The sequence below is a fragment of the Elephas maximus genome, chromosome 6, assembly GCF_024166365.1.
Source record: "Elephas maximus indicus isolate mEleMax1 chromosome 6, mEleMax1 primary haplotype, whole genome shotgun sequence".
NCBI classification, from domain to species: domain Eukaryota; kingdom Metazoa; phylum Chordata; class Mammalia; order Proboscidea; family Elephantidae; genus Elephas; species Elephas maximus.
This window is the reverse complement of record NC_064824.1, coordinates 121319834-121332588: the sequence shown is the minus strand read 5'-3', so window position 1 is coordinate 121332588 and position 12755 is coordinate 121319834. Positions and strand designations below refer to the sequence as shown.

General features: G+C 43.5%; 1 protein-coding gene across 1 annotated transcript in view; it reads right to left on the bottom strand.

Annotated features, from left to right (window-relative positions):
- Positions 1-12755, bottom strand: part of SGPP2 (sphingosine-1-phosphate phosphatase 2) — a 117710-nt gene that overhangs the window by 64944 nt on the left and 40011 nt on the right. Inside the window, exon 2 of the mRNA XM_049888306.1 lies at positions 4453-4611. Within this exon, the coding sequence (XP_049744263.1) occupies positions 4453-4611 (159 nt within the window). The remainder of the gene's footprint in view (positions 1-4452; positions 4612-12755) is intronic.

Here is a 12755-nt window from a genome sequence, read left to right as displayed (position 1 = left end):
AAAATGGTTTTTATCTTATCTACTTATAAAGTGATGAAAATGATACCAACCCATTGTTGTAAAAATCACAAAAGGCAATGAACATAGATGTTGATAAAAGATGTGAAAAAGAGGGAACAATTAGGAGTGTGAAGTTTTAAAACAAAAATCATATTAAGCCAATAATAGAAATTGATTTGAAGTTTATTAAATACACCATTTGCAAATCAGGGTAACATTTTGACTAGGGAGTCAAAAAACGTTCCAGAACAGTGTTTACGTAATAACAATTCACCCTGAAACACAGCTTCTAGTCTGATCTAAGAGTTTCTGTTCCCGGAAACTGACTGCATAAAGATAATTCTTCAAAAGAGCCCAATGCCTAAGGCAAACCGGTTTTTACTAGTATATCTAGACCACTGTTCGACTTAAAGGTGGCTTTTGGGACACCACTTTCTTCAAGGCTCAAGGTCCAAAAAGACACCTAAGGGCAACAGCCTGGCTGGGTTACCTCAACCTCCATGAAAGCCAAAAATCTAGATTCCAGATGAATTAAAACCATTTCTCAAGACCAAGCAGTTAATACAACCATAATTCAAGCAAACAACTTCAGATAGTGAGTTACTGTCAACATAACACACGATTTTTTTTTTTAAAGCACTAAAATCTGTTGAGTCTTCATTCATCAAGAACTGTCAAATTAATGTAAAACCTAACAAGGAATCTGACATTCCTGAACAAAGCTGCCTTCCAACTAATTTGGGGTGAGAAGATGGTTAAAGCTACCAGACTTCAAGCTCAGCCCCTAATTAACATTCTTTAATCCACCCCCCACCACCACCCCCCAGAGGCAGCCATTAATTTAAGGATATCCCTTACATAAGAAAGGCCACCTCAGCAGGAAGCTGATTGCCCTGGCTGGCAATAACCTCACCCTGCTCCTCTCTACTTTCATGCTCAATCCCCAACAACACTGGGAATTTCCCTCCCCTTCATCCACCTTTTTTTTTCATCCACCTTTACCACTGGTGCGGCCAACAAGCATTTTTCATCATTATCTCTGCTGTCAAGCACAGAGCACCCTCATTCCCAACATGCACACACACACACACACTCACACACACTCACTCACTCACTCTCTCCCCTCCTTGGGATGGCCATCATTCCTTCTCTCCACCTCAATTTGCCAGGAATGCACATCTTACCAGGTGGACACCCCAGATTCTTACTCGGCATGACTAGTATTGGTCAATAAACAAGAGACCAAGGTGAGAGAATAAAAAAGTCACCTTTATTTCACTGTACAAGGAAATGTAGTCAGCCAGTGCTTACTGCTGCCAAGACTGCTCGCCAAGGGCGGGCAGGAAACTTACTTTTAAAAGGGCTTACAAGCAGAGAGTTCATACAAGTTACAACAGCAACATTCTTAATCACACTACTCAGGCTCAATGGAGTTTATTTATCACCTCCAAGCAAAAGCCGGATTCAAACGCAAAGCTGAGGGTGGGGGGATGGAAGCCCAGCAAAGGAAACAATTTTGCAATACAACACTGTAGGGGAGGAAGCCAGGTAAAGAGTACAGAACTGTGGGGCTCTGTCTCACACATACTACTCTGCCTGGCCCACACTGCCCTTACAGGAGAGCCACAGCTGACCACACAGAACTAAGTAACTCTCAGGGTAGGTGCCTCATGGACAAGGCCATGCCTCATTTTAAAACTTAAGTAACAGGTCACCAAACCTTAGGACGAAGTGCAGACTCAAATATTACTCTTTCCTTTCTTAGGTGCAGATTCTGTGAGTCGGAATCCACTCAAAGGCAATGGTTTTTTTGGGTTGTTAGGTGCAGATTTTATTTGCTCATTCTCTAACATAAGACTTGTAATTCTGTCACAAACAGGCAATACTTTTGAGCACCTTTGAAATGAGAAATCCTAAGTGTAAAATGGAAACCCCAGTGGCGTAGTGGTTAAGAGCTATAGCTGCTAACCAAAAGTTGGCAGTTTGAATCTACCAAGTGCTCCTTGGAAGTCGTGTGGGGCAGTTCTACTCTGTCCTATAGGATCATTATGAGTACGGGTTAAGTGTAAAATAACCACCAGTAACAGTCCCTGGGTGGCACAAACAGTTTGCCCTTGTCTACTAGCCTTAAGCTGGCTGTTCAAACCCACCCAGCTGCGGAAGAAAAGCCTGGCAAACACTCCAAGAAAACCCCATGGAGCAGTTCTACTCTGTAATACATGGGGTCACCATGAGAGAGAATCAACTCTGGCAATGCTCTATGGCAATTTTTTTTTTTTTTTTAAATGACACCTAACAACCCTAACCACCACTCCCTACCAAATCTAAAGGTCTTTTCAGCCCCTCAGGAAAAATTTCCCAGCCCCAGAAGAAGAGAGAGTTGGCCCTGAGCTGATCATACACTGTATCAGACATTCCCAGATTATTAAATTTCATCATTTGCAACCCTCTTAACTGCCATAAAAGTTTAAAAATTTTTTTTTTAATCTCAGGCAATAAGTGTGGTTTCAGATCTGAAGCACAGAAGGAATGTTCTCCCTCCCTGTCTTTCTCTCCTCCCCTCAAGCCCCTTGGCCTGCTCCTGTTGCCATCACTGCTCCACAGATACAGAAGCTGGCTTCAGAAAGGGAGAGGGGCAACTGGACCAACAGTCACTTTTATGACTCGCAACATGCATATGTGTTTGCAGATTCTTGGACTGCACTTTTAGACAGATGGTCAATTTCAGAGGAAAGTAGACTGAGAGAGAGTGGATGGGGAAGAGGTAATGTGGCTAGCAGTGTTAAGAGATAAAAGGAAAAAAACAGAATTCAGGGCCAAACAATCACAGCTATAAGCTCTAGGGACGTTGGTGGTCATTTAGGCTAGAGGCTTCAAACCAGGGCTCACGCACTGGGATTTCAAGAGTTCTTTGTTAAGTTGATGTATAATGTCTTAAAAATGTAAGCCTACATTTAAAAACCTGGAGATTTCCCCTGAAGAACAGGAAAACCTGGCAACTCTCGGCTTATTTTTCCTCAGGGCAGTCACAGCTGGAGTGAAGGGGCCAGCACTGTTCACCAGTTCCCTGGGGGGCCGCACAATGAATGACTCACATGTACACCCCCACCCTGGCCACCTCTCCCACCCAGGCCTTCACTATTTTATTTCTCTCCCTGGCCTCTGAAAGCAGTTGACCATATAGCCCCTGATCAAGGCCACAATAACTTGTTCTATAAATGAGAATAATCAAGCCCAGGGTGGAGAAGTCACTTGCTTGAGATCACACAGCTTCTCAGAGGCAGAGCCATAAAAGAACCCAGGCTTCATTACACCCAACCAAGGGCTTCTGAACCTGCTTTTAGTACAGAATCCTGAGTCACAGAAATAGCTGTGCTGGCAGCCTCACTTGCCCCTGAAGCCCCCTGTCCTGTCTAGACATCTTTGATCTTAGAGATGATTGATCTTCCCCATCAGGGAGTAGTCACTATGCATTATCATGCTCAGATAATGACTACTTGAACCTTCCCACGTGCTGAGCTGAGCTATGTGGGCACTGGATACATCTTCACAATAATTCTGGGAGACACACATTATTAACCCATTTCATGGATGGGGAAGGTAAGGCTCAGGGCACAGGTACACAGACATGGCTCAGCGGCACTTGGACTCTGTCCTAATGCCAAAGCCCATATACTTTTAGGATGCCTTATGGCCTCACAACTGTCAACCTACCCCTACCCCCCCCAAAAAAAATCAGAACGGAGCGGCCAGTAGATTCGAACTGCCACCCTTTTGGTTAGCAGCTGAGCTCTTAATCACTGCGCCACCAGGGGCAACAGGGAGAAAAAAAAGATTTAAAGGAGGTGAAAACAGAAATGAGCAGACAATCTATTTAAAAGTATGGCTGTTGTTGTTATTAGCTGCCGTAGTCCGCCCGGACTCATGGCAACCTCATGCACACGTAAATTAAGCTAAATGATAGGACTCCAAGCAAAACATGGGAAAGGGCTCCACCTCCCCACCTCGAATTGTCATTCGGTTTTTGTGCGCATGTTGGCTATCCTGACTACACTAGATGTTCTCTCAAGGAAGGTGCCCTACATTACGTGTTTGTCTCTCCAATGCATACAGAGCTGGTGCCTAATGTCTTTTGGAATTATTAGTCGACACCCTCTAGTTTTAGCCTTTGTTAAAATTTAAGGACCTTTTGGGAGGATGCATTTTCCACCCCTACACGGGTCCACAGGAAGGTCCTTTTTTCTCCCCTCCTCTAGTTTTATTCACCAATGGAAAGGTGTACAACATGTATGAGATTGCAAATTAAAGAAAATATTGTGTTCCTACCATTTTAATTTTTTGTAAATTATTTTTCCAAAGAAATCAGGCAATAAATTCTACTCTAAGTGATTTAAAGAAAACGCAAATTGTATAAGTAGTTAGTAGTGGTTAGCAAATAATAATAATACTTACAACCCATATGATGACCAGCCTTCTGGATAAATAAGGATCAATATTCCATTGAGTGAACGGAAGAAAGGTGATGTAAAAGGCTTCTTGACCTAAAGCAGCTGAAAATCTGAACAGGTAGTAGTAGAAATAATTCTTCACAATGTACTTCTGTGTATAAGCCTAAAAGACAAAAGGTAAAAGACTCTATGAGTTCACTGAACACGTCACTATGGGGCAAGTTTTAAAAACCAGTGTTTAAAATAGATAGGTCTTAATTAATGTGTGGCCTCTTCTGCTGTTGTGTTATTAAAGGTATCAATAACTATCACTCAACTCCAGTTTGCCCACATAAATACAGGAGACAGCTCTTCAGAGAATTAAGTAATATCCAAGACAGAATACCAGGAAAGGATCCCCCCCAATATCAAAACCTTTCCCCCATGTATATAGAATGCTAGAAACTTGAGGGAGGTGAATTCCACTAGGGCAGTACACTATAGCAAGCCGGATAATGCCCCCCCACCCCAAATGTCTATGTCCTAATCCCCATAACTTGTGAATATGTTGCCTTACGTCTAGTTCCTGGGTGGTGCAAACAGTTAACACGCTCAACTAGTAACCAAAAGGTTAAAGGTTCGAGTCCACCTGGAGGTACCTCAAAATAAAGCTCTGGCCATCTGCTGCTGAAAAAGTCAGTCACTGAGAATCCTATGGCACGCGGTTCTACTCTGACACACGCGGGGTCATCAGGAGTCAGAATCGACATTACAGAAGGGATCCGTGATCTTGCAATTGGTGGGGGGGGATTATCCTGCATTATCTGGATGGGACCTATGTAATCACAAGGATCCTTGAGAGATGGAAGGAGGCAGAAAGGTCAGAGTCAGAGAGAGATCTGAAGATGCTGTCCTGTTGGCTTTGAAGATGGAGGAGGGGCCTATGTATGAATCAAGGAATGTGGGCAGCCACTATCGCTGTTGTTGTATGTCATCAAGTTGATTCCAACTCACAGTCACCCGATGGGACAGACCGGAACTGTCTCATAGGGTTTCCTAGGCTGTAGTCTTTATGGGAGTAGATCACCAGGTCATTTTTCCCACAGAGCAGCTGAGGGGTTCAAACTCCCAACCTTTCCATTGGCAGCAGAGTGTTTAACCATTGTGCCACCATGACTCTAAAAGCTGGAAAATAAAATGGATTCTCCCCTCGAGCCTCCAGAAGGAACACAGCCCTGTCAAACACCTTGATTTTAGTCAAGTAAGACCCATTTTGGACTTCTGACCTGCAGAATAGTCAGACAATAAATTTGTGCTATTTTTAAGCCACTAAATTTGGGGCAGTTTTGTTACAGCAGCAGTAGATAACTAATATAAAGACTTTAGAAACATCACTCGCCTCTAAACTTTTTAGGTTACCTTTTAAATGGGACAAGTAAAAAGTCAACCCACCACAGTGACGGCGTAAGCAGCACAGTAAGTGCCCCAAGGCCTGCTGAAAATGTACTCCTGTTTTCTACTATCCTTTCACTCCCTGTCATCCTGGTACCAAAAAAAGCCAAAACAAACCCATTGCCCCTGAGTCGATTCCAACTCATAGTGACCCTATAGGACGAAGTAGAACTGCCCCATAGGGTTTCCAAGGAGCGGCTGGTAGATTTGAACTGCCGCCCTTTGGGTTAGCAGCTGAGCTCTTAACCACTGCACCACCAGGGGCAGCAGGGAAAAAAAAAGATTTAAAGAAGGTGAAAACAGAAATGAGCAGACAATCTATTTAAAAGTATGGCTGGTGTTGTTATTAGCTACCGTGGAATCGGCCCCGGACTCCTGGCAACCTCACGCACACCTAAACGAAACACTGCCTGCTCCTGTGCTCTTCCTAGGATCGACTGTGAACTGGACCGTTGTGATCCACAGGGTTCTCACTGGTTGATTTTTGGAAGCAGATTGCCAGATCTTCCTTCTTAGTCTGGAAGCTCCACTGAAACCTGTTTAGCATGACAGCAACATGCAGGCCTCCACTGACAGACAGGTGAGGGCTGTGCGTGAGGTGCGTTATCCAGAAATCACACTTGAGACTCCTGTATGCAAGGCAAGATTCTACCACTGAAACATCAACACCCCCATACAAGTACGGTAGTGCTGTTGTATGGTTCTGACTCATGGCAGCCCCATTGTGCAGAGCAGAGCTGCTCCGTAGGGTTTTCAAGGCTGTAACATTTTAGAGGAGCCCTGGCGGCATAGAGGTTAAGAGCTTAGCTACTAACAAAAGGTCGGCAGTTCAAATCTACCAGCTGCTCCTTGGAAGCCCTACGGGGCGGTTGTACTCTGTCCTATAGGGTCATTATGAGTCGGAATCAACTCGATGGTAATGAGTTTGGTGTTTTTTTTGTTTAACCTTTTGGAAGCAGATCACCAGGCCTGTCTTCCCAAGCTCCTCTAGGTGGTTTCAAAGCACCAATCTTTTGGCTGATAGTTGAGTGCTTAACAATTTGTGCTATCCAGGGACATGATCAAAACTATGGTAAACCAAAAAAAAAAAAAAAAAACCAAATCCAGTGCCCTCGAGTCGATTCCAACTCATAGCAACCCTATAGGACAGAGTAGAACTGCCCCATAGAGTTTCCAAGGAGCGCCTGGCGGATTCGAACTGCTGACCCTTTGGTTAGCAGCCGTAGCACGTAACCACTACGCCACCAGGGTTTCCACTATGGTAAACACCCCTAGATTATGGTATATTAGTAGCAAGTTAAAAAACAGAAATATTCCCCCCCCCTCATTAAATTAATCTAAAAGGTAGAAACTGAATGCTATTTAATGTGGTCACAAACTTTATAAAAATTAAAGTAAAATGCCAACACTGAACACTGGGAGGAAAAGAGGTGATGTTATTACAAGTAGCAACTATATAAAAGGCTCTCATAGGTGTGACGTTTATTTTGTTTTGCATGAAGTGTGAAGTCCTTGAGTCCTAGGGGGTTCAGAGAATAAGGTCTATGTATTCATTCTGCAAATATTCATTCTGTGCCTAACATGTCCCAGCACTTATGCTGGATACTTAGAATACTCCAACGCATTAGGTAAGGTGCCAGCTTCAAGGCCCTCAATCCGGTGGGGACACCAGAGTATAATCTGGACAATGCATTTTTTTTTTTATTCTTCAGCTATGGCAGCAGAAGAGATGATTTATTGTGTACATACTACACTTAGCCACAACTGAGAACAGAACTAGTCCAGAATGTCACATGGCCAGGGCAAAGGATCAAAAGGTACTGGTTAGGTAGGAGCAAGGTGGGTCTCTCAGAGGTGTTCTTGGTGATCGGGTGGCAACGGAATTCTAGATCCATTGAGAGAGAAGTTTCAGACAGCAGCATGCAGTCAGCCACTTGCACGGCGTCCCTGGCCTCCAGCGTTCCACGTTCCTGCTGCTCTGGTGCCATGGGTGCACACACTGGCAGTTTACTCGAACTTCTGCCTCATCTTTCCGCTTAAGCCTGCATGTTTGCTTCTTCCTCCACTTGGCTCTCATGGTTTGGAGGTTTCTAACAAGGTATCACTAAGGCCAAGAGATGGCGAATGCATTCTTTTTAAACAATTTATGTATTTTTTGTTGTTGCCGAGAATATACACAGCAGAACATACACCAATTCGACAATTTCTACATGTACAATTCAGGGACGCTGACTACATTCTGCAAGTTGTGCAACCATTCTCATCCTCCTTTTCCAAATTGTTCTTCCCCCATTAACATAAACTCACTACCCCCTAAGCTTCCTATCCAGGGGAATGCATTTTTAAAGGACTAATGCTGTGCTTGAAGTCTTGAAAAAGGTCAAGAGCACTGTTATACTTAAGGAATAAAACAAGATGACCTTGGAAACTGCAAGACTATAACTGTACTTGATGCTGTTGGCTGCTTACCAAGTATACATTCCTCTTTCTCCTTCCTACCAAATTCCTGATTTTATTCTAGCATTTGTACTACCCTGACATAGCCCTGTGACTCGGGGGAAGTTGACACCACCCTTAGTCCCAATCCAGATCCAGAAGGCGATCTGGATCGGTCTAAGCCCATCTTGGTAAGCTCAAAAATTCAGCCTCAAGCCAAGCAATGCATGGTACTACCCTGGTGATAGTAACTGGTCAAGTGTGTGCATGTCACAAACCAAGTGGGGGGAGGGGAGTCTCTTATCTGAGATTAACTTTATTTCAAAATGAATTCAATTTAGAGAGAATGGCAAGAGATCCATCCTAAACAAACCCGTTGCTGTCGAGTCAATTCAGACTCATGGCGACCCCATGTGTGTCAGCAAAGAACAGTGCTCCATAGGGTTTTCAGTAGCTGATTTTTCAAAGCAGTTTGCCAGGCCCTTCTTCCAAGATGCCTCTGGGTGAGCTCAAACCTCCAGTCTTTCAGTTAGTAGCTAAGCACCTAACTGCTTAATTGTTTGCACCACACAGGGGCTCCACAAGGAAAAACTAGAAGGCACAAAAGGAATTAAATAACAAAGTACATGGTTTCATTTATCTGCCAAGAGATTACCTCTAGATTTGCAAAACAAGGTCAAGTGACTCTGAAAGATAAGACAGACTCCTCTCTGTCTCTACCTTGAGCACAGCCTGTTCTGTTTTGCAAATATATATAAACGGGTTTTACCTTGAGGCAAAACCTATAAAGGACTCCTTTTTACATAAAGGTTAGTTATTTTAACCCACCACCTACACCTGGTAATCTGTCCTGCTTTAAGCTTTACAAGGAGAACTGCTGTCAAACTTTGACAAAGATATCATTTTATGGTATCCAAGTGTCACAAGGTATTAGGGATACTCGATGACAACTATTTCCCTACCCTGGAGATCTACCTGGGAGACCAAGTTCAGTATCTTAACCCCAGTAAACAAATGAAAACACCTTCGAGGAGAAACGTAAACTGCTCAGGTGTTACATATTACTAATTAATATCTTTAGAAGTGTTTTTATAATCTCTCAAGGATTCTCTTTTTTGGAGAAGGGCTAAATATTCTCTAAATCTTTTTTAGGGATGAAAGAGCTAAAGATGAACTTTAAAATATCAGCATATATACAAGACATCCAAAGGATTTTCTTAGATAATATTCCTGTAAGACAGAGGTACACAGGCTGCAGAAAATTCTGTTGCCTCAAGCAGCTTGCTTTGCACCCCCTAGAATCCTGGTTCCTTTACTTGACACACCCTGTAGCTTTACATTAAAATCCTGGTTCCCCTCTCCTTAAGTGCTGCCCAAAACTAGAAGTGGGTAGAAACTGGTTTAGGTGCCATGTTGATATTCAGGACACCCTTTTAGCTCATTAAAGGACCTCATACATAGTAACTTCCCCCACCTCCGGGTGGAGTTTAACTGCCATTTTCTGAACACATGATGCATGAAACTATATGTAAACCCCATTGTGCTCCCATAGTATAATTAAGAATGTTGTTGATGTAACTTGCATGAACTTCCTATTTATAAACCCCTTAAAAGTAACCTTCCCCCTTGCCCTTGATGAGCAACCTTGGTGGCAGCAGCGCCAACCGTTTCCTTTCCCTGCAAACTGAAAAGGCGTCTTTCCATTCTCCTACCTTGGTCTCTTGTTTATTGGCTGAGATGAGTCACGCTGAGCAGACCCTGCGGTTTCCACATATGTCATTAAAAAGCTTGAGAGTCAATATTTACCTCCAGATTCTTAGGTGTGTATGTCCTTAAATAAAGTGAAGTACTTGTCTTTTTAGAACAAGAATCTGAGTTTCACCATATAAGATACATCTATTGGTCCCATCCTATCCAGAGCAAAGGAGAATGAAGAAAGGAAGACACAAGGAAAATATTAGCCCAAGGGGCTAAAGGACCACATGAACCACAGACTCCACCAGCCTGAGACAAGAACTAGATAGTGCCCGGCTGCCACGAACAAACCACTCTGACAGGGATCACAACACGGAGTTCCAGACAGAGAGGGAGAAAAAATGTAGAACAGAATTTAAATTCACCAAAAAAAGACCAGACTTACTCGTCTGACACAGATTGGAGGACCCCTGAAACTATGGCCCCCAGACACTGCTAACCCAGAACTGAAACCATTCTCGAAGCCCATTTTTCAGACAAAGATTAAAAACCCACTGCCGTCGAGTCGATTCCAACTCATAGCGACCCTATAGGACAGAGTAGAACTGCCCCCATAGAGTTTCCAAGGAGCGCCTGGTGGATTTGAACTGCCATTCTCTTGGTTAGCAGCTGTAGCACTCAACTACTACACCACCAGGGTTTCCAGGCAAAGATTAGATAGGCCTATAAAACAAAAAATAATACACTTGAGGAATGTGCTTCTTAGCTCAATCAAATATACAAGACCAAATGAGCAACTCCTGTCCAAAAGCAAGGCAAGAATGCAGGAAGGGACAGCAACTGAACAAATGGGCACAAGGAACCCAGGGTGGAAATGGGGAGCATGCTGTCACATCATGGGGATTGTAATCAATGTCACAAAACAATGTGTATAAATTTTTGAGTGAGAAATTAACTTGAGCTGCAAGCTTTCACCTAAAGCACACACACACACACCTGCCACACACACGTAAAAGAATCCCCATTTTCCTTGTAAGAAATCTCATGTGTATGAATTTATTTCAATACATCTTCTGAAAATAGTAAGAATTTCTGTTCCAGTGTGTGTTGGTTCCATTGGGAACAACTAGAGATAGAAGAAACAGTGTTTAGAAGTAGAAATGGTAGGTAAAATGCATGACAGAGAGGAGAAGGGCAAAGCTGGGAAAAGGAAACTGTGTCCCAAAACTCGACTCCTAGGTTTCCAACTGGTCTGGCATAGGGGCTGATAGCACAGGCAGGTCTCTGGGGACCCGATTCGATCCAAGAAGTAGAAATTAGCAGCTCAAAGACAAAAAGGCAGGAAGACTTGAATGTATACTTGGGTAGAGAGCCACTCTTAGAAATAAAATGCTTCTTAAATAAAATGCTTCTTAGTAGGTGTATAAGGAGGAAACCCTGATGGTATAGTGGTTAAGAGCTACAGCCGTTAGCCAAAAGATCAGCAGTTCGAATCCACCAGGCGCTCCTTGGAAACCCTGTGGGGCAGTTTTACTCTGTCCTATAGGGTCACTATGAGTTGCAATCACCTCAACAGCAATGGGTTTGGTTTGGTTTTCTGGTTTAGTGGGGCAAAGGTAAGCCCTCAGCTGCTAACAAAAGGCCAATGATTCAAACCCACCCAGCGGCTCTGGGGGGAAAAAGACCTGGCAATCGGCTTCTGTAAAGATTACAGCCTAGAAAACCCTATGGAGCAGTTCTACTTGATCACATGGGATCACTATGAGTCAGAAATCGACTCAATGGCACCCAACAAGTATACCTGTCGTTTGTCACAAAGAGAAATGAAGCAGTTTCTAACACACAAGGAATGAAAACATGGAAATTTATCCATGTATCTATTATTACTAACTGAAAGTGTTCAAAATGTCACTAATGTTCTGCTGACATCAATTTATTTTATTGATGGTTTATTCTCCTGGAAGTTTAAAAAAAAAAACCAGCATTTTCACAGTCTCTTATGATCTCAGTTTCCCCGCCCCTTTTCCGTCCTGAGTCCCTCAAATGCACATTGTCCTAAAATCAAGGTTTTGATTTCTTAACCTTTTGGTTGGAGAAGAGCTGTTCTATTTGGCCGAAAGCAGAGTTTTCCATCTTCTCTCCAAGACTGTAAATAACTTTACTTGTAAACAACTCAGAAAGAGAAGTGAAGCACTCAAATGGAATGCAAGCTGCAGCAGAAAGAACATGGAGCAGAGAGGATTCTGGACTCGACTCTGCCCTGCACACCTGAACAGTGTTTTGTGATCTAGACACACACACCCAGGAGGCCTGAATGCAGGGAAATGGGCCCAGGTCAGCGCCACTGCGTATAATAAGGGCTGGCCGGATCCAGAAGGAACAGGGAGACTGCCTAGCTGACTTGGCAGTCGGCCCAGCTTTTGAGCTTTCAAAAGAGGAACACAAGAACTCGCTTTTAGTCAAAACAATGTGTGACCTTGGGGAAGTCAGTCCGCCTGTCTGAACCCCAACTACTTCATCTGCAAAGAATGGATGTGATGGTTAGCCAGTGTTACGGGTCTACTTGGCTGGGCCAGGATTCTCAGTGTTATGTAATTATCCTCCGTTTTGTGATCTGATGTAAGGCAAGTTTCCTTGGGGGTGTGGTCTGTATCCAATATATATGATGTTCTGGCAAAATTCTCTGTCCTGCCATTCCCCCCCACCCCGCCCGCCCAATTCTGCATTCTACTTGTCATCCTCTGA